This window comes from Acomys russatus, chromosome 14, assembly GCF_903995435.1.
Source record: "Acomys russatus chromosome 14, mAcoRus1.1, whole genome shotgun sequence".
NCBI lineage: Eukaryota > Metazoa > Chordata > Mammalia > Rodentia > Muridae > Acomys > Acomys russatus.
Window position 1 is genome coordinate 13,765,077 of NC_067150.1, and position 23,409 is coordinate 13,788,485.

Genomic DNA, 23,409 nt, shown 5'->3' on the forward strand with positions numbered 1-23,409 from the left:
CCCACGATATAGGGAGCCCTGGGTTGTGCTTGCAGGGCCTAACTGCTGACCTACAGCGAGCGGGGAGTATCCTGATTTTCAGTGGTGGAAAGAAAAGATACAGGGGATTCTCGCCAGCGGTCTGAATCGCCATTGTCTGGGAGTGTCCTGGCTTACAGGGGCGTGGAAATTGCTGCCTCCTTGGATACTGCCAGTGGCCCACCAGGCACTGATCCTGTAATCTCCAACAGGCAGATCCTAGCTGGGTCAGCTCCTGCAGACCCAGCAAGAACTCCCAAATTTATAGGAGAGGCTTCATGCTCCTAGAGAGTATAGAGGCAGAGCCAAAAGACAGCTGCAGCCCAGAAGATTTGATCCACCTGGTGTCTTGGCTACAAAGCAACAGGAAGGACAGGCAGCTGGGATCAACCTACACAACCAGAGACCGTGTGTGCTGACCTTACTCTAGAGACCAAAACTGCTGGTCTGAATTACAGCAGTAAGGTGAAAAGGCCCAAACAGAAACCTACTTTGCAAGACTCAGCCTGGAGCCTAAGGTGTTGAGAAAAATCTCCAGGAGTAGAACCTGAATCACCTGCCTGGTCCAGGGAAATACTCCTTGACCACCACAGGCAAGGGGACCCTACCTCTAATCAGGCATCAACTATCCACTCTCAAACAGGGAAGGTCACTACAAACCACCTCCCAACACCAGAGTCACCAAAATGACAAGAGGACAGCCAGAGAAGGCTAACAAAACCAAAACAGGTTGGCATCTCCAGATCCCAGCAATCCCAATGAAAACAACCTGGAGAACCCAACAACAATTCATATACAAGAAAATGACCTCAAATCCTTAGTAAGTAAGATGATAAGGGAAAAAAAAAAATCTGTAAACAAATGCAGGAGGAGGCAAACAAGAGGGCTGAGGATTTAAAAGCGTCATATAAAGAGGCATTTGAAAATTTTCAGAAAAATGCAAATAACCAGATGAAGGAAATCATTAAAACAGTTCAAGACCTGAAGATAAGGATGGAAGCTATCATAAAGGAACACATGGAAGAAAAACGTGATTGAGAAGCATTAGAAAAGAAAGCAAGCATCTCAGAGGTGGCCTTATCTAACAGATTGCAAGAAATGGAAGAACGAATTGATGAAGATACAATCGCAGAACTGGAAACATCCATCAAGGGAAATTCTAAATCTGAAAAGTGCCTGACACAGAGCATTCAAGAAATCAAGGACACCATGAAAAGACGAAACTTGAGAATAATAGGGGTAGGGGAAAGAGAAGGCAACCAACTCCACAGCCCAGAAAACATCTTTAATAGAATAATAGAAGAAAATTTCCCCAATTTGAAGAAGGAGATGCATATGAGCATACAAGAGGCATACAGAACACCAAATAGAATAGACCTGAATAGAAAATCTTCCCGCCACATAATAATAACAACACAAAATATACAGAACAAAGAAAAAATATTAAAAGCAGCAAGAGAAAAAGGTCGAGTAATATACGAAGGCAAACCCATCAGACTTACTCCGGACTTCTCAACAGAGAACATGAAAGCCAGAAGAGCCTAGACAGAGGTTCTGCAAACCCTAAGAGAACACAGATACCAGTCAAGATTACTATACCCAGCGAAATTATCAATAACCATTGACGGAGAAAACAAGATATTCCATGACAAAAACAAATTCAAACAGTACCTAGCCACAAATCCAGCTTTACAGAAGTTACTAGAAGGAAAACTCCACCCCAATGGGTCAAACTACAACCAAAACTACATAACTATGCCATCGCAAAATCACAACCTCACAAAATCTCGACTATTACAAATGCCACAAATGAAAGGACTTAGCAATCACTGGTCATTAATATCTCTCAACGTCAATGGTCTCAATTCTCCAATAAAGAGACACAGACTAACGGAGTGGATGCATAAATATGACCCAACATTCTTCTGCATTCAAGAAACACATCTCAACCACAAGGACAGACATTGCCTCAGAGTAAAAGCTTGGAGAAATATATTCCAAGCAAATAGTCACAAGAAACAAGCTGAGGTAGCCAATCTAATATCTAATAAAATAGACTTTCAACCAAAATTAATCAAAAGAGATGAGGATGGACACTTCGTACTCGTCAAAGGTAAAGTCAATCAAGAAAACATCACGATTTTGAACATCTATGCTCCTAATACAAGGGCTCCCACATTTGTAAAAGAGTTATTAACAAAGCTTGCCCCACTCATCGATACCCACACATTAATAGTGGGAGACTTCAACACCCCACTTTCACTCGAGGATAGGTCTTTGAATCAAAAATTAAGCCAGGAAATAACTTCATTAACCAATGTCATGAATCATATGGATCTAACAGATATCTACAGAATTTTCCATCTAAACGATAAGGAGTATAACTTTTTCTCAGCTCCCCATGGAACGTTCTCTAAAATTTGTTCACATATTTGGTCATGAAGCAAACCTCAACAGATACAAGAAGATTGAAATAATACCCTGTATCTTATCAGATCACCATGGTCTAAGGCTGGACTTCAACAGCAACAGAAAAACCAAAAAGCATACCAACATGTGGAAACTAAACAACTTTCTACTTAATGACACATGGGTCATGGAAGAAATAAGGGAAGAAATAAAAGACTTCCTGAAATTCAATGAAAATGATGGAACAACGTACCCAAATTTGTGGGACACATTGAAAGCAGTGCTAAGAGGAAATTCATAGCACTAAGTGCCTTAAAAAAAAATGGAAACATCCCACATAAACGACTTAACACATATCTGGAAGCTTTAGAAAAAAAAGAAGCAGAAAACACCCAAGAGGAGTAGACAACTAGAAATAATCAAACTCAGGGCTGAAATCAATAAATTAGAAACAGAGAGAACAATCCAAAGAATCAACAAAACCAAGAGCTGGTTCCTTGAGAAAATTACCAAGATAGACAAACCGTTAGCCAATCTAACTAAAAGACAGAGAAACACCATCCAAATAAACAAAATCAGAAATGAAAAGGGAGACACAACAACAGACACCAAAAAAATACAAAGAATCATAAGGACCTACTTTAAAGGCATTTATGCCACAAAATTTGAAAATCTAAGTGAAATGGACAATTTCCTCAACCGATTCCATTTGCCAAAATTGAATCAAGACCACATGAACAAATTAAATAGCCCTATTTTGCCTATAGAAATAGAAGCAACCATTGATAGTCTCCAACCCAAAAAAAGCCCAGGGCCAGATGGTTTCAGCCAGAATTCTACCAGACCTTCAAAGAGGAGTTAATACTGATACTATGCAAGCTATTCCAACAGATAGAAATGGATGGAATATTACCAAATTCATTCTATGAGGCCACAGTCACATTGATACCTAAACCCCACAAAGACCCAACAAAAAAAGAGAACTTCAGACCAATTTCTCTTATGAACATTGATGCAAAAGTACTCAACAAAATACTTGCAAAGCGAATACAAAAGCATATCAAAGACATCATTCACCATGACCAGGTAGGCTTCATTCCAGGCATGCAGGGTGGTTTAACATATGGAAATCCATCAATGTAATCCACCATATAAACAAACTGAAAGAGAAAAACCACATGATCATCTATTTAGATGCAGAAAAAGCATTTGACAAAATCCACACCCATTTATGTTTAAAGTGCTGGAGAGATCGGGAATACAAGGCACTTATCTAAACATAATAAAGGCTATATACAGCAAACCAACAGCCAACATTAAATTAAATGGAGAGATACTCAAGGAAATCCCTCTAAAATCGGGGACCAGACAAGGATGCCCTCTGTCCCCATATCTGTTCAATATAGTTCTTGAAGTTCTAGCCAGAGCAATAAGACAGCAAAAGGAGATCAAGGGGATCCAAATGGGAAAGGAAGAAGTCAAATTATCCCTATTTGCAGATGATATGATAGTGTATATAAGTGAACCCCAAAATTCCACCAGAGAACTCCTACAGCTGATAAACACCTTCAGCAAATTGGCAGGATACAAAATAAACTCAAAAAAGTCAGTAGCTTTCCTGTATACAAATGACAAACAGGCAGAGGAAGAAATTAGGAAAACTACTCCCTTCACAATCGCCACAAACAATATAACATATCTAGGAGTAACTCTAACCAAGCAAGTGAAGGACTTATTCGAAAAAAACTTCAAACCTCTGAAGAAAGAGATTGAAGATGACATCAGAAGATGGAGGGATTTACCTTGTTCGTGGATCGGGAGAATCAACATAGTAAAAATGGCCATCTTACCAAAAGCAATTTACAGATTCAACGCAATCCCTATCAAAATACCTACAAAATATTTTGAAGATATTGAAAGATCAATTCTCAAATTCATATGGAGAAATAAAAAACCCAGAATAGCAAAACCAATCCTATACAACAAAAGATCCTCCAGAAGAATCTCCATACCTGATCTCAAGCTGTACTACAGAGCAACAGTAATTAAAACAGCATGGTACTGGCAAAGCAATAGACTGGTGGATCAATGGAATCGAATTGAAGACCCAGAGATGAATCCACACACATTTGCTCACTTGATTTTTGACAAAGAAGCCAAATCTATTCAATGGAAAAATGATAGCATCTTTAACAAATGGTGCTGGTCTAACTGGATGTCTACATGTAGAAAAATGCAATTAGACCCTTATTTGTCACCATGCACAAAACTCAAGTCCAAGTGGATTAAAGACCTCAATTTAAAACCAGAGACATTAATTCAGTTAGAGGAAAAAGTGGGGAAGAGCCTGGGACACATAGGCACAGGAAACAATTTCCTGAACAGAACACCAACAGCCCAGGCCTTAATGTCAACAATTAATAAATGGGACCTCATGAGGCTGAGAAGCTTCTGTAAGGCAGGTGACACTGTCAAGAGAACAAAGCGACAGCCTACAGAATGGGAAAAGATCTTCACCAACCCTACATCTGACAAAGGTCTACTATCCAAAATATAAAGAACTCAAGAAATTAAAACCAAACAAACCAAACAACCCAATTGCGAAATGGGGCTAGGAACTTAACAGAGAATTCTCAACAGAGGAATATCAAATGGCTGAGATAACACTTAAAGAAATGCTCTGTCCTCATTAGTCATCAGAGAATGCAATCAAAACGACACTGAGATTCCATCTTACACCCATCAGAATGGCTAAGATCAAAAACTCAAATGACACCACATGTTGGTGAGGATGTGGAGAGAAAGGAACACTCCTTCATTGCTGGTGGGAATGCAAACTAGTACAACCACTTTGGAAAGCTATCTGGCACTTTCTCAGAAAAATGGGAATAGGGCTTCCTCAAGACCCAGCTATCCCACTCCTTGGAATATACCCAGAAGATGCACTACCACGCAACAGGGACGTATGCTCAACCATGTTCATAGCTGCCTTATTCATAATAGCCAGAACATGGAAACAGCCTAAGTGTCCATCAGTAGAAGAATGGATAAAGAAACTGTGGTACATTCACACTATGAAATACTACTCAGCTATTAAAAACAAGGAATTCCCGAAATTTGTGGACAAATGGATTGAACTAGAAATTATCATAATGAGTGAGTTCACCCAGAAGCAAAAAGAGTTAAATGGTATATACTCACTTATATCGAGACACTAGCCCAAGGGGTACGTCCCCATGGAAACTTACCTATCAGGAAATGGGCAGAGGGAGGACATCCTATTGAGACTTTAGGTGTGAGAAGCCGGGGAGAATGAGGAAATAGAAGGATCCAGAGGGGTCCTGGAAACTACAGGTGGGTCTGGGCCCTAGGGTCCTCCTCAACTATGACACCAGTCAAGGAAAATATAGGCAGTAAACTTCGAACCCCTACCCAGACTAGCTGATGGACAGGACATTCGCCACCATAGTGGAGAAGGAGAGCTGACTTTCACACAACCTCTGGTGCCCCATAGGGACCATGTCCCGGGGAGGGGAGAGGGGGGCACGCAGAGGAAGGATAAGGGCAGCAAGAAGAGACTCGAGACCTATGAGCAGAGCCAGGGGGAGGAGGGCCCTCAGCACAGACTAGGGGAGGGGAAAGGGGGGGGAAGCGGGAACGAGGGAGGAAGGGAGAATACAAGGGAGGGGCGAACAACTGAGAGGAAGAAAGAAGAAAGTCTGGCGAAAAACTACAAAAAAAAAAAAAAAAAAAAAAGAACAGCACAGTGGGCTCAGCACCAGGAGGCGCGCAGCGGGCAGCAATCAGACACAGCACCAGAATCAACATTGCACATTGGCCATAAACGGGCCACGGCAGCACCAGAAGCATAATCAGCAGAAGAAATGCCCCCAGAACTACCACAACCAGACTAACACGACCACCAACGCCACATCAACATCAGCAGTACAATTATCATTATCACCACCATTTTCATCACCATCATCATCCTTACCATCATTATTATTGCTATCAACCCCAACATGGGTTATCCTACTATAACCACCATTAACTATTATTATCTTCATCAACACCATTATCAATAATATCACTACCAATGCCATCATCTCCGTCCTTCAAACCACTACCATTATTAGCATCATCACTACCAAGATCATTAACACTGTCACTCCCGCTATCATCATTGTCATCAATACCACCACCATTAATAGGATCATCACCACAATCATTGACATAACTACCACCACACCATCGTCATATCATCATAATCATTATCATCATCATCACTAGCATCCAAAATTATCTTCACTAACATTAACCCTATCATCAGCATCACCAATATCATCATTGCAGCTATCATTATCATCATCAAAAACCCTGTCATCATGGCCATCACTAGCACAGAACATCACATCATCACCATCAAAATTATTAACACTTTGCTTTCACAATAATCATTACATCAATCATGATTACTTCCTTCAACGCTATCAATAACACTGTCACTATTAACATTATAAACACCAATATCAACACCATGATAGTTTATAAGAATATAAACTATAAGGTCAGAGGTGTGTGTGTGTGTGTGTGTGTGTGTGTGTGTGTGTGTGTGTGTGTGTGTGTATGTGTGTGTGTGTGTGTATGTGTGTGTGTTTGTATGTGTGTGTATGTGTGTGTATGTGTGTGTGTATGTGTGTGTGTGTATGTATGTATGTGTGTGTGTGTGTGTGTGTGTGTGTGTGTGTGTGTGTGTTTCCTGGTATATTTCCCAATGTCAGGCACAAATTAGCTGCTCAATAAGGGTTTTGGTTGATGAAATTGGTAGATTTTTACTATGACATCCTATATTTCAGTACACATTGACAGTTTTCATGTTCCTTCTCACATAGGTGCCACAAACAACTACTTACCTGTCGTTCTGGGGAAAGAGTTCACTCCAGAGGTTCCCAGGTTTACTGTGGTAGTCGGAGGAGCTAAGAAGAAACCATCAGAAGTGAAAATGCCAGGCACTCTCAGAGGAGAAAGAGACAGTGTTTTTATAATTTTCCATGCAAAGTTCAAATTGGGACTGCCTTGGAAATATGGGCAGAGAAGGAGGTAAATAAGTGCCCTCCCAGATCCCTTACTCCAGGCTGAGGACATGGGATGCATGAGGAGGTGTGAGCTCCTGCTTTGCTTGGTGTAGGAGGCAGACTCATGGAACATCTGTTGAATACTCACTGCTGGTAGTAAACGCAGAGCTCTGATTTGTGAAACCTGCAGTAACAACAGAGGGTGAGAGAGGGTCAGGGTTAAGGGAGATGAATGTATTGTGGATTGAATGTAAAATGGCCTTCGCCAGACCTAGTGTTTGGTTCCAAGCTGGTGGCACTGTTTGGGAGGGTTAGGGGCATGGGACCTAGCTGGTGGTAATAAAGCGTCAATAGCTGAATTGTAAAGACATACTACCATGGGTTCTGGTTTATAATCTGTGCTTTCTGATCTATAACAAGCAAAACCATGAGCTTGCCCTACTGTGGAAGGAACTGTTCCAACCACCATCCATTCCCTCTATGGTGGTTTGTCTCTTATAAAACTATAAGACAAAATAGGCCTATCTCCAAGTTGCTTCAGTCAGGTCTCTGCATAAGGAAAGTAACTGATTAAAGTAGCAGAGAGACTTAAGGATATATGATGGATTGGGGTATAATGAAAGTGTTATCAAGGATTTTCTATCAAATAAGGGTAAAGTCAGTTCAAAGTGAGGAACAAATAAGATCCCAGCCTGAGTCAGCACCTATTGAACACATAGACAAACCCTGGAAGAGCCAGGCATTGATGGTGACCAAAGCCAGAGAGTAGATACTGCCTATCTAAGGAAATTTCAGCTACATTTCAGATGCTTACCATTGACATAGAGGCTGTTCCTGTCCAGGGTGTAGGGATCCAGTCTGGTGACACCATTAGTCAACCTGCTCAGCTCCCAGTACAGCTGTTCCCTGTCCAATCTGTGGCCTTTGGAGTCAGCGTGATATGTGCAGATGGCATCCACTCTGGTGGCTGTTCCATTCTTCTTTGACCTGAGTAAATGTCGATATAGTTGAGATAGATCTGCCTCCTACAGTTTGTTCTTTCTTTTTTCTTTTTCCCAACCCGTAAATCAAAAAAAAAAAAAAAAAAAAAAAAAAAGGAAATTCCAACAAGGAAGTTGCCTTGGGGACATAAACACCATAACCAATAATTAGAGTTACCAAGGGTAGCTATCTCTGTGTGTTGTGGAAAAAGACTGTTCAAATACTATGTGTATGAGATGGATAGAGAGGGAAGAGTATTGATAGGCATTGAAATCCACATGAAGTGTCCCCTAGCAATTACAGCAGGGACTGTCTCTGACATGGACTCTGTTACCTGGTTTTGAAGTGTATAGGAACAGAGAAGTCAAGCTGAGTACAATTGGGAGAATATTCTTGTTTTTATTTCGCATGTTGTTGACTGTGGATGTGATGATACAGTCTCAATCGTTAGCTGATGTGGCTTCCTTGAAAATTATTCCGGACTGTACCTAGCAATTTGGAACTAAAATAAACTACTTCTTCCCTACTTTTAAGGAAGGGTATTTTATCACAGTGATAGAAATGATACTAGACTGAAATAATAGAAAACATTCTCAAGGTAGAATTGAAAGCTTTTAGGAAATTCCCTCTGATTTCACAATGAAAGAAGCAATGGGGGAGTGCAGAATCAATGAGCAGGAAATGGTCAACAACCTGATGCTGAGGGTCTGCAGTCTGTGGGGATAACTGAAGTGGAGGTTGTGGGATTAGGGGACCCCTAGGGTGCTCGATCCAGTAATCCCTGGTTCACACATGGTCAATGTACATACAGGAGAAAAGAAAGGAAGGAATCCACACTTTTGGTCTGGCACACATTGAGGATCTGCTGTTGGTTTTTGTTAGGACTTACCTGAGCAAGTTCAGTCTGCAGTTAGAATAAAAGAGGCCGATACTGGTTTTATTGAACAAAGGCCAGAGCTGTGGGGAAAGGGGAGAAGGCTGTCAATAGAACAACTGAGGTAAGACAGACTGTTTTTGAGATGAGTATGGTAGCATCAGTGAGCAAAGCTGTACTATGTGGAACAAGGTTGAGGTAAGTGTGGCCTTCTTGCAGGGTGTGAGCTATGCCAGAATAGGTGCAGCTTACATCTGTGAGAAATTCTACACCTACTGCCCAGAGCTCTTACCAGTCTTTGTAGGATTCTCTCAGTGACATTGAACTTCCGGGATCCAGGATGAAGCATGCCCTCCTCATACTTGAGGTTAGAGATGGTGAAGTTGATGGTGAAAGGCACCAGAGGAGAGACTGGCACTACAGTGTGGGTGGGAAAAATGTGCACTGAGCTTCTGGTTTCTCTGTAAACATGGGTGTCTTCCAGCACTACAGACTCTTCCACTAGCATCACAGTTGCCCCAGCAAAGAATGTAAGTAGATTCTGCTTAATTTGTCATGTATCCAACTGGGTGATACTTCTCTATAGGGTTTAATACACCATGGTGCAGAAACTAAGCACACAAGACCCTATGTTGATAAACACACATCATGCAACTTTATTTTCTGGGCTTTTGTTTAACTGTTTTTCTGTTACCCCGGTACATATTTATTTTTTAAAGCTAAAGGTAGAGGGTTCAAATTCTCTAAGATGTCTTAGGATAGTCATATGTTTGGTGATCTGGGTTTGATACCCTCGACACATGCCATAAAAATACACAACTAGTTCTCATAGGCTGTCCTCTGATCTCAACAATCCTGTTATTATTCATGCACAGCCATATCTGTGTGCACACACATCCAATAAACATTAATTTTGAAAATATATTTAAAGGCAGAGAGTGGACTAGATTTTATATATAGGGTGTAAGATAATGATAGATTAAGGGTACTAGGCAGCAGATATAGATATATTTTGTTATAGAGGAATTTATTAAATGGGCATGGAGGGAGAAGGGAAGGGGAAGGGGTACGAGAGACAGAGAGAGAGAGAGACAGAGAGACAGAGAGAGAGAGACAGAGACAGAGAGACAGAGAAAGACGGAGAGGCGGAGAGACAGACAGAGAGAGAGACAGAGACAGAGAGAGACGGAGAGACAGACAGAGAGAGACAGAGAGAGAAAGAGAGAGAGAGAGGAAAATAGAGGAAGAGGAAGGGAGAGGGAAGAAGTAGAGAGAGAGCCACCTGGACAGTTTGTCCTTTTATATGGCCCTGGGCAGAGCCATACCCCCATGGCAGGTAAGCAATGACATCACAGATAGGCAGCCTGAAACAGAATGCTAACATTAGTGAGATAGCTCAGTCACAAAACTGAAGAATGAGGACCAGGATGTGATACCAGTACCCATGTACAAAAATGCCACTTGTGGTGGCACTTGTAAATCCAGTGTCAAGGAAGTAGGAACAGGCAGATTTCTGGGGTTCCTTTGCCAACCATCTTTTCCTACTTGGTGAGTTCCTGGCTAACTAGACATCTTTTCTCAAAAGCAAACTCTGATGATGCCTGAGGAATAGCACCTAGGATTGGGCCTTCAGCAACTACAGGCATGTTTACATACACGCAATCCAGTCTCTCATGTGTCAAAGCATACACTCCCAGTAGAACATTCTTTGAGCTAATATATGTTATATTGGGTTTATATGCCATTTTACATGCTTTCCTTATATTGGAGCCATTCATTTGGTAGGAGATGATATTTTGAAGCAAACTTTACACATGGAAAATGTGAGCCAAGGGATAAAATAAATACTTATACAATCTCCAAATAGCCCAGCCTGAGTCAAGCCTTTGCAGCCCCACTCTATTGCTTAATCCCGTTACTAAGATCCATGGCCAGGTCTAGATCATAATAAAACTGGACTTCTGAGTTGTCAGTGATGAGTATACCTGGAAGCACTAGATGTTTGCTGGAATCCAGACCACACTGCTGTTTAGGCTCTGCCCTCCTGCAGCAGCCTCTTTCCTGCAGCAGCCAAAGCCCACCAGTGAATTTGTAATCCTCTAATAGACTCCTCAGGTTCCTGCATTCCAAGATAATATTAGGCACTACCCATTGTCCTACAGGCATGTCACTGATCTCAGGATGTCATATTATTCAAACATATTCAGGTTTGACTGCCTGGGAAGGCTACAGGTGAAGAGGACAGCTCAGTAGGGTTTTGACTTGATGAGGTGAGGTTGGAGTTGTGTTGGGGGGGTCTCCTCTTATCTTAGGAATAGGGGAGGGGAAGAGAGAGGGAGCTTGGGGCTGGGAGTAGAAGAAGGAGGGGCTAAAATTGCATGTAAAGTGAGTAAATAAGTTAATTGATTTAAATAAACAACAAGAACAAACATTCAGATCACTACATGTGTTGACACAATCCATATACCTGGTACACTGGAAACTAGATGTACCCTTCTTCCTCACTTCCCCCAGAACCTAAGAGTCATATATTCCTTGAGTCACACATTCCCACATGGAGAGGCAAGGTCCCTGCTTTTCCTCCTCTTAGTAATCAGAGACAGCTTGACTACAGGGAACTACTTTCCTCCTCTGAGATCCATAAGAAAGGACCCTCCCTCTGCCTCATGTGCCTGAGCGGTCCTGAGAACCACCCCTGTGCTGTATGTCCAAAGGGTTGCTTAGTCTTCTCATGCATCTCTTACCCCAAACCACCATCTGCCTCAGTGTTAACCTTGAGCCTAAATTCTAGCCCTTTGGGTGATGCAAACCAGAGAATAAGGTGAGATCAAGATTGTCTCTGCTCTTTCAGAACCCTCAGCAGGGCTAGTGCAAGGTATGAGGAGGATGGCTAAGGGATTCTGAAGCTCAGCTGAAGTAGAGCCTTCCATGCTCCAGACCATCACCTTCTAGACAACATGCCATTTCTCGCATCTATACACAGTGTATGCTGTTCTCACTTTTCCTGTTGAAATCTAAGGGGCTGTGGGGAGGGCTCAATCAGGCCAGTGCTTGACTTACAAACCTCAGGACCTGGTTTCAGATCCTCAGTAACAATGTAAAAAGTTAGGTGTGTTGCTATACCACACAACTGTGATGTCAGCACTGGGAAGACAGACAGGAAGCTGCTTGAAGATGACAGCCACATAATAGTCAAACCGACTTGTTGAGGTACAGGTTATTTAGAGACTCAAAAAATAAGGTGGAGAACAATTGAGGAAGACACTCCTCTTTGACACCCACATGTATGTGCATGCATGCACAAACATCTACACACAACAGACACACATGCATAATACACACACACACACACACACACACACACACACACACAACTAAGAATGGGCAAGCCAGACTGATTCAATTCTTTCTTAGAGGCTTTGATAAAATGACAAAAGATGCTTATTTCTATGTCCTTGTCCAGGAATGGACTTGACAAGGCAAGACTATAGTGAGAATTTTGGTTTCTTTTTTTTTTTTTTTTAAAGCAGTTATGTTATGTGAATATATTTTTCTTTTAATCGTGTATCTGGGATATGGGGCAGCCTTCATTTTTCCACTGGTGTTTACTGCAGATACTTTGATTCTGGGCACTCAGGACAGGGTATAAATGGAAGAAGAAGAAGAAGAAAAAAAAGAAGAAGAAGAAGAAGAAGAAGAAGAACAAGAACAAGAACAAGAAAAAGAACAAGACAAAAAAACAGAGAAAAGAACAAGAAAAAAGAACAAGAAAAGAAGAACAAAGAAGAGAAAAAGAAGAAGAAGAGAAGAAGAAGAAGAAGGAAGAAGAAGAAAAGAGAAGGAAAAGAAGAAGGAGAAGAGAGAAGAGAAAGGAAAAAAGAAGGAGAAGGAAGAAGAATTACTAGTGGGAGTTGCTGTTCCTTCCCTGTTGCCCCTGCTTGCTGTTATTGCAGTGTGAGGAGAAGTTGGAGCTATCTTAACTACAAAATGTGACTTGCTCCAAGCAACCTCTTGAACCTCAGCAGCAGGAAGTAGCCTTAAGAGACCTAAGAACCTTTTTCCCTTCTAACCTTCTGTCTCTTCTAGCTGGCATTAGGGGGTTGGAAGGAACTGGGGTGGAAAAGACTAGGAAATATAAGAACCCAAATAAAGTAGAGGAAAAATTATGCCAATACTAGTCTACTGGAATACATGCTCTAAGGCTGAACAGCCAGCAGGGCAGATCAAAGAAGGGTGACTCTAAAATAGGTGACCTGGAGGAGTATCTTTCTCATCTTTCTAATGACCTGAATCAGTAGGGACAAGGATCTTGAACACTGAGGAGAAGTAAAGGTTGTGGTTTCTGGGGATCTGGCTACTTCTCCTAGACTGTGGTTATTAGTCCTAAGGCAGCTACATCTGAGATTTCCTGTGTTCTCTTTGCTAACATTGTCTGACTTAGCACTCTGCCAACTTGATCATTTCCTCCCCACCCCTGGAAACAGTACAGATGATGCTGTACTTCTTAATAAATTTGATTGGCATAAGTTATCAGCTTATTCAAAACCTCCTGGTCCTAGCAATTGATTTTGTCTTCTTTACTTCTTTCTTGTCTTTCTTTCACATTCCTTGGTCTTCCTATTTTTTTTTAACATTGGCTTTCTCTGCCATGGCTGTCCTGGACTTGCTTTGTAGACAAGGCTGGCCTCAAACTCACAGCAATCCACCTGCCTCTATCTCCCAAGTGATGGGATTAAATGTGTGCACCATTATGCGCAATATTGATCCTTCCTATTAGTACTTCACAGCTTAGTATATTTATCCCTGCCAAGGTACCAGGGTTTATTTCACAGCACCCACATTAGGTGGCACAGCAATGCCTACAACTCTCAACACAGGGGGTTGAAAACTCCCCTTTTCCCTCTGTACTCATCCAGGCATGTATAGTGGACACATACATATTCACAAAAATATTAAAATAAATCTAAACCCTGGCTTGGGCATGTTATTTAAGCATTCTACTATTGACATACATGTAGTAGGATTAAAGGCGTGGCCACTTGAGTCTTAGTGTGAAGTTTTAAATAAATGTATCATTTGGTTGTTGAGGAAACTGAAGTAGTGAGAGAGTAAATAAGTTATCCAAGATTAAAATGGCTGGAGATTTGAGGGTAGCATATTTCCTGCCCTTGGAAAACTAGAAGAACAAGAATCACCCATGACCATTCTGAGTTCTCAACCATCTCCATAGCCCTGCCTCTGAAATCGCAATAGTTGGGGTCTTAGAAGGAGTTGGAGAAAGGTCACCTACCTGTATTAAGGATGGGTTGTGCAGTGGAGCTCTCTGTGAAAAACGGAGAGGAGGTCACAGGAGCTGAGGAGAAATGGACTGGAGTAAAAAAAAATGGTATTTGAATGCCACAAGTACATGAATGTCACAAGAGAGCATCTTTGCTTTGCAAAGTGAGCCATAGGATGGTAGGTGTGAGAGGCTAGCTTTTAAATTATTTTTCCTTTCCATGAGTTTGGATTGAGTTGGGGGATATATCAGCTGCAGTTCCGATGGGGTACGGAGAACACAACCATCAGACTTTTAAGTACTCACTGTTGAGAGTGGAAGAAGAAGAGGTTCTTCTATGCGTAAAACCTGCAATGAGAACAGGAAAAAATCAGGATGCAAGGACTGAAATGTTTACGATAGGGCTAAGGCCCATGAGCCCCTTCTCTAGCTGAAATGTCAAACAGTGTAACACTACAAATCTAGGTGTCATCAAGAGAACCTTCTGTGTTCTAATGAACTTACAATTTATTTTAGAAAACAAACACATCCTGATTTCTATCACATATATTCATATATTGTTCTGTCAAAGCCCATGGGAGTATTTTGTGGCATTGATTGAGTAAAAGATGAAAGTCCAACCTTGGTTTGCGATGGAACCTTTTTTGTGTGTATGTTTGAGATAGGGTCATATTCTATAGCCCAGGCTGGCCTTAAATTCTCTATGTAACTCAGGCTGAGCACAAACTTGCAGAAAATCTTTCATCTCGTCTTTGAAGTTCTATGATTGCCAACAGTGGCCACTATACCTAGTGAACTCTTCTCATTTTTGCCTCTGCCTTTTCTCCTTCTCTTTCCTCTTCTGCTCATACCCTTTTCCTCTTGGTTTTTTATGGCACAGAGATCTAACCAAGATTCCTGAACGTCCAAGATAAACCCAGGAATTACAGGCATGAACCACCACTCCTGACTCAGGATGAATTTTCACATGAAAGGTTCTGATAGAACTAAGGCTAAGAGAATTTGCCTGGGACAGATATGAAGGAGCATAGAGGTATTTTAGCTTCATAGAGATATGAAATATACAGGTATGTGGCTGCATATTGCCAACCCTAACACTCAAGGGAGGCTGAAACAGGAGAATAACCAGTTTAAGGACAGACTGGGTTACATTTCTAGTTCTAAGCCACATAACAAGATGTACCTCAAAATAAAACAATAAACACAACAAACACCCCCAGACTTGAACTGCTACTGAACCACCATTGGCTTCAACAAGAGATGTTTTTTAATGTGGCCAGTGGAAGGCTTTTGTTGATTAGAGACATGTTCAAATGATGCCTTTGTTATGCAGTGATAAGAAAAAAGAGACTCCTAAGCTTATGTGTGCCCTTAACTCAGCAGGTGGTTGCTCAGGTTTAAGATGATATATAGGAAGGGTCTTGTGATCTACCAGAAAGCCCACTTATGGTATAGTAACATTCTTATCTTCAGATTATGATTCCTAAGGCGATGCTCACCATTGATGTACAGACTGTCCGTTTCTAAAGTGAAGGACCCTAGCTGGGTGACACCTTGGGTCTTATTGTTCAGTTCCCAGTACAGCTTCTGTCTGTCCAGCTCAAGGCCCATGGGATCAGAAAGGTGAGTGCAGACAGCATCCACTCCAGTGGCTATTCCATTTTTTTCAGGCCTAGCCAGGAAAAGAGGCAGAGATGAGTGTTACAATCAGGCATCTCCACTACCTCCCCCAGGGACCCAGGAACAGCAAGATATATCATCATTAGTTGCTAAGATGGGACACATTTACAGTATCACCGCAAGTAGCAAATCTTCCTACTGTGCATGTGCTATATTTTCCTATAAAAGGCCCCTCTACTTCCCACTGTCTTTTTCCCTCCACCCTAGCCCAGAGGCAGCTTCTGTATACCCCCTCTTAATAAACCTCCCACCAGAGATCTGTCACATGTTTTGACTTTATGGTGTCCATTGGCTAGACCATAACATTTGGTGCCAAGACTCAGCAGGCTCTCCTGGTGCTTGCGCTTCCCTTTCTGGGTTAAACTGCATTCCAGGACGCTATTTTCAGTCTACATGCAACAGCTCCACTTTTCAGATAACTCATCTCTGGATGCTCTATAGAACACTGCCAAGATTGGTAAACCCCCCAATCCTAGTCTGTGTAAACATTTCCCTGGATCTGAGGAACTAACCATTAATTGTCTGGCATTCTCTGGTATTCTCAGAGACAGAGGTACCCCCAGCCACAGTCTTTAAGGCTAAAGTTGACCCTCTCCAAGGACTACCACCATTGCCCATTTCTCTTGGGTGAGGCTTCATTTTTCTACCATTGTGGTTTATCCTCTCTGTCTCTGTCTCTGTCTCTCTGTCTCTGTCTCTGTCTGTCTCTCTGTCTCTCTGTGTCTCTGTCTCTGTCTCTTTGTCTCTCTCTCTGTCTCTCTGTCTCTGTCTCTCTCTCTCTCTCTCTCTCTCTCACACACACACACACACACACACACACACACACACACACACACACGCAAATCCTAGTACTAGGTGGACCATATCTGTTTGGACTTTTAGATCTGGTCCCTGCTTAGTTCTGTCACAACAAGCTGGTCAGTTCTGTGTCCTTTGAATGCATTGGGCTCAGGCCTGTAACTCCTTTCCTTACCCTTGGGAACTGTGTGTTTGACAGTACCTGCAAGCTTCCCGCTGGGATGCCTTTTAGTGAATCTCAAACCCCTACATCTAGTTCTCAACTCAGGGCTTCTAAACTCATATGCCTTTGCAGCCAGACTTGGCCAAAATATATACCCCTTAGATAAAGAATCCAAATGGTCACCTAATAATGGCACCTTAAATCCCAGTACTATGTGGGACCTTTACAATCACTGCCAGTGATCAGGTAAATGGAAGGAGGTTCCCTATGTTCAAGCTTTCTCTGATCTTTGCTCGAAGCCTTCTCTCTGTTCTTCTGTTCTTCCTGTTCCTCCACTCAGCTCTTTTTAGCTATGAAGTCACAAAAGAGGAAATCTCTACTACCCTTGATCTGGATAAGGAACCCCATCCTTAGCAGCCCCAATCCATAGCTCGCTCTCCTCTGGCTTCTTCAGCCTCCTCGTCTTCCGTTCCAGCAACAGGGCACTCTAACCATCCTACACTGGCACCTACTTTCACCCCACCAGCAGCCTTTAATTCTCCCACTGCTCGCTCTCACTCTGCAGTGGGACACAACTCCCCCCCCCCCCACTGTCTCTCTGCACACAGCCTAACCCAGCCCCGGTTTTCTTTTTGCAGGAGGTTGCTGGGGTGAATGGCCTGGTCAAAGCAAATGTCCCTTTTTCATTATGTGAACTCTCTTACACAAAACAAAAACAAAAATTAACAAACAAACAAAAAACCTGGGGTTCTAAACCTCTAACGCCTCTCCTTTCATTAAAGAATTCCAATATATTACCGAATTCCATTGTCTCACCTTCCATGGCATGTGTATGATTCTAACTAATAGCTTATTCCCTGAGGAGCACAGGTAAGCTTGGGAACAGGCTAGAGATCATGCAGATAAAGTACACCAGACTAATCTAGTATACCCAGCCAGGGCTGAGGCATCTCAGACCAGGATCTGAATGGGACTATAACTCCTCAGGTAGCATTCTAGCTAGAGATCAGTTTATGATTTGCTTCCTAACCAGTCTGCACTTACACCAGTAAACTATGAGAAACACCAAGAGGTCATCCGAGACAATCATGAAAACCCATCTCAATTCCTAGAATGGCTCACAAAGGCCCTCTCACAGTACACTAATCTAGACCCCAAAATGCCAGAGGGTATACAACTCCTCATGACCTATTTTTTTTTCTGTAGTTTCCTCAACATTGGGGCCAAGTTTACACACTTGGAGAAAAGATCCCTAACTCCACAAGCAGAAGTCTTAACACTGGCCTTTAACATGTACCATGGGAGAAATGAAAAAGCCTGAAAGCAAAAATACCAAACACTGGCCAAGGCCGTTCTACCACTTTGGGTGACTGCCTGGGCTTTCTTGCCATCTACAGCTCAAGGACCGCCAGTCCCTGCTTCAAATGTGGTCAAGAGAGTCACTCTGCCCAGGGCTGCCCTAACCCCCACAAGCCACCCTGGCCATGTGCAAAATGCCATCAAGAGCAACATTGGGCTGTTGACTGCCGCCATGTCTCTCATGACACAGGGACATCATTCCCAGATTGCCCTCCAATAGATCTCCTAGGACTAGTCATGCCTAACTGAAAGGTCCCAAGCTCCTTTGGCCCAACCACTGTCATCATTGACAGGAAGCCCTGATATATAAGTGACCTACTTTCTTCCTCCTGGACAGCAGGGCCACTTACTCAATCCTGATGTAGATTTGGGGAACCACCTCTCCTTGTTTTCCTATTGTCATGGTAGGGGAGCAGCTTTCCCAACCTTGCCAGACCGCCCTCCATGCCCCCCCCCACACACATACATACAAATACTCAATTGCATTTTCAGAGGTGTTCCTCTCACTCTTTCTTTCCTAGTGGTGCCAGCCTGTCCTGTTCCCTTATTGGGAAGCAATTTTCTGTCCAACATGGTCTAGTGAAGGGAGGAGAAAGAAGAGGAAAGAGAAGAGGGATCCACATAGAGAGGCCCAGGAAACACCAGAAGAAATGAACTGGACCTAGGAGATGAGTAAAAAGCAAGTATATTGTGGAAAATCACAATGGGAGGAAGCTGTGTTAACTTGGAGATTTAAGATGCAGTAACTATAGCTCAGTATTGTTCTTTAGGCTAGTTAAATATATCCTAGTCTCTCTGTATGGCTATTTAGGTATAAAGGTGGTCATGAGTAACAGCTGGTTTATAACAATAATAATTCAATAGTAAATATTAATAATCATTCAACAAGAGCCTCTACTGAGTCTGGTCATGGATTCAATAGCTGCCTGACATAATAAAAGCGCAGTTCAAATCTTACCCTTCTTGGATGTTGCAGGAATAACTGCTGGTGTTCCCACTGGAACAGCAGGACTGACTATTTCCCTAGCCATGTATCATCTGTTTGCTTCCCAGTTTATCCAGGACCTCCAGCAGGTGGCCCAAACCATGCACACTCTTTAAGGACAAATTGACTCCCTGGCTGTAGTGGTACTCTCCTAAACCTACAGAGAGTAGATCTTCTTACAGTTTAAAAGGTGGCCTTTTCCTCTTCCTCAAAGAGAAATGCTGCTCCTCTGTCAGCCAATTGGGTATAGTAGAAAAAAGCTCCAACTGCTCTAAACAGACCTCCAGAAACATAAGGAACAACTCTATGTTTCCAACCCCTGGGCCTTTGAGAATCTCATATGGAAGTGGATATGGCCCTTCTCTCTTTGTCTCATTTTTCTGCTTTTACTAGTTGCACCCTGCTTTATCAATTTCATCTTTGCATTTCTCTAATTACAGATTCAATAAAATTCTAATCAAACAATGAATCAGTTAATATTACAGGACTACCAACCACTCACCACAGAGCCTGAGGTTCATGACCACCAAGTGTAACCTGATGGGTTACCTTGAAGATGACATTGCCCCAGACATCAAGAAGTAGTCTAAAGAGCACAATTTCCTTTTCCCCTACCTCCTCATCACTCCTTTTTAGTTCTTACCCTTTTATAATAAATAAAATGGAGGAATGTTAGCAATCAGATATCTCCATTACCTGCCCAGTGACAGCAGGAATGTCATCACTAGCTGCCAAGATGTGACATAGTCCCACTATCGCCACAGTTCACATATCCTCCCTTTATATGCTACATTCCTTCATAAAAGGCCAGCCCCAACTTCACTCTCTTCTTCTCCCCATCCTTCCCACAGGCAGCCTCTATGCACCCCCTCCCCAATAAACCTCCTACGTGAGATCTGTCACATGGTGTGACTTTGTTGCTTCCATCCCGTAGACCATACCAAGTAGCACTGTATATCAGGGGATGTCTCCGTGTTATTCTTCCCAGGAAGTACATTGTGATATCTCACTTGGCCTTGAATTCCCCAGGGAGGCATGCTGTTGAGCACTTTTTATATGCTTATTTTTCATTTGTGAATCTTTTAAATGAAATGAAATGTCTAGCCAAAGATTTTGTGTCTTTTTTTTCTTTTTGTTGAATTTAAGTGTTAGGAACACATTCTTCTGATGCCTCTTGTGTTTGAGAGTTTTGTTTTTTCTTACATTGTAATATATGCAGTATCCCCAGAGTTACTGCCTGCCTTTTCTTGTTATCTTTGGAATTGGTATACTCGCTAAAAAACTGACCTCCAAACATATTTAGCTGATAAGCAGCTTGGTCATCATGAAGGTCCCCTAGCAATTAGAGTGTGGACTGTCTCTCACATGGACTCTGTTGGCTGATTTTGAACCCCTTTCCCGCAGCTGGGTTGCCTTGCTGGTCCTCAGTGGAAGAGGATGTTCTTAATCCTAATGCAACTTGATATGCCAAGGTAGGTGGGTAGGGAGGCTTCCCTTTTCTGAGAAGAAGGGGAGGGGGGAAAGAGGGTGGGAGAGGGGGACCATGGAGAGAGGAGGGAGAGGCTGCAATAGAGATATAAAGTGAATAAATAAATAAATAAATTAATTAATTAATTTAAAAAGACCTTCACCTCCACATGGTGTACACTACATTCTACTATTTACTTTCTATGTTATGAGTTTAAAATTTAGGTCTACGTTCTTTTTTGTGTTGATTTCTTTTTGCTATGTGTTATGGTCAAGTACTTTTGGTCAAGTACTTTTCTTTTTATATGCTCTCCTCCCCCTTTTTAATGTGTGTCTGTTTTGCAAGCATCTCTACCTACCAAAAACCCTAAATTTACATTGCATTGTCCCCCTTGCATTTCTAATATAATCAATTGCATATATTAACATATTTGTCTTTACACTTAACAGTTTATTATTTCCACCCCATGGCACACTGTAACAATGGAGAGAATTGCTGGCTTCAGTGATGGAAATTCTTTGAGAAGTTTAAAAAAAATGGTTATCCTCAGACAAAGAAGTCATTCATTCCTTCTAGAGGACCAGTTAAATGGGCTTGGTCACCATAGTAGAAAAGCTGTAATTTCTATATCCCTATTCTTAAAGTAGTTTATGACATATTCTCTTAAAGGGGAAAGGGGGCTTGAAACAATAAAAGGGGTAATTGCATTTTAAATATCTAACTAGGTAATTTCCCTCTATAGAGAGTAAAACTATGCTTTAAAAGGTTTTTTCAAAGCATAGTTAAGGATTATTGGTATTCTCTTTACTCAATTGCTATTAGTCTCTCTCTCTCTCTCTCTCTCTCTCTCTCTCTCTCTCTCTCTCTCTCTCTCTCTCTCTCTCTCTCTCCCTCTCTCCCTCTCTCCTCTCTCTCTCTCTCCTGCTCCTGCCCCTGTCCTTCCCTCCCTCACTCTCCTTCCATATGACTCCATTACCATTGCATGTTCCCTGAGGAGCCTGACTCACAGAGATCTTTTAGTGTCCACAGTGTTTCAGATCTATTCTTATTTTCTTTTTTAATTGCTCTTTTTATGTTTTTAAAAATGTATTTGTTCTTTGTGAATTTTATATCGTGCACCCCTATCTCACTCATCTTGCTGTCTACTCTTACCTGATGTCCACCCTTGAACCCACCAAAGGAAAAAAATCAGATTGTGGAAGCTATAGTATGTCCTGGTGTGACACACTTTATGGTGTCCATTGCTCAGATCATATCAATGGGGAGATGTAGATTGGAAAGTTGGAGCTCAGAAAAGGTTCTATGAGGGAGAAGAGAAGTAGGGCAGCTAATGAAGAATTAATAGCTTTTATGCCAGAGGAAGACAATAAATAATAAAGCAAAGGCCCTTGAAAAAAGATACAGCATCTAAACATGTCAGTATTTGTGCTATCTTGTAACACAGCATCTATAACACAACCTCATATGTCTTAATAACGAAAATGTAACAATTTGGGTAGACAAAGAAACCTGCAAATAAGATAAAATAAAACAATTTCAACTGGCTTATTCAACTGTTGATTGATGCAGATATATTTCTCCACATCTCTATGGTTTATTCTTATATATGAAATGAGTCAACAGTTTCAGCCCAGTGATTGTCAATATTAAATATCAACCTGACACAATATGAAGTTGGCTACTAAAAGTCTTAAGATGAATTCTCTGGATCAGGTCAGTTTGTCAGCAAGTGTGTGAGAAACTCTTTTGCTTGTTATTGATCTAGGACAACTAAGACCATGGTGAAGGGCACTGATTCTGAGCCTATAATTTAAAAAAAGCTAGCAAGCAGGCAGCAGACAGATGGGTGCCTTAAGTGTTCTCTACTCTGGATTGTGGGTATGATATGACCAGTTGTCTCAAGTCCTTTCCACTATAACTTCTCCACACGATGAACTGTAGTCTAGAACGGTATACCAAATAAAATTTCCTTATGTAGATTGCTTTTATTTGTCAGAGTATTTTATCACAGCAACCATAATGAAACTGTAAGAGAACTAAACAGGTAATGTTCAATAAAAGCACACATTACTCCCTGAAAGGAAACGGAGCCTACATTTTCCAGCCTGAAAGGGAAAGGACTAGAGAGGAATTGGTGGTCACCTGCCTCTAGAACATTAGGAACAGGGAGTTAGGAGTTAGCCCCTGGTCATCCTCTCCGTTTGCTGCATATATACTCTGGAGTTCTTACCTCAGTGAGATCAGTCTGCAGCCTGAATAAAGATGCCCGATACTGCTATTCTTGAACATGGGCTTGAGCTGTGGACAAAAGGGAAGATGAG

The 23,409-nt window shown here is 41.8% G+C and overlaps 1 protein-coding gene across 1 annotated transcript in view; it reads right to left on the reverse strand.

Moving 5' to 3' along the window:
• The window catches only part of LOC127198736 (mucin-16-like), a 234,353-nt gene that overhangs the window by 86,923 nt on the left and 124,021 nt on the right, over positions 1-23,409 (reverse strand). Inside the window, 8 exon segments of the mRNA XM_051156780.1 lie at positions 7,651-7,686; positions 8,317-8,489; positions 9,373-9,440; positions 9,650-9,774; positions 14,648-14,710; positions 14,942-14,983; positions 16,135-16,307; positions 23,319-23,386. Coding sequence (XP_051012737.1) covers positions 7,651-7,686; positions 8,317-8,489; positions 9,373-9,440; positions 9,650-9,774; positions 14,648-14,710; positions 14,942-14,983; positions 16,135-16,307; positions 23,319-23,386 — 748 coding nt within the window.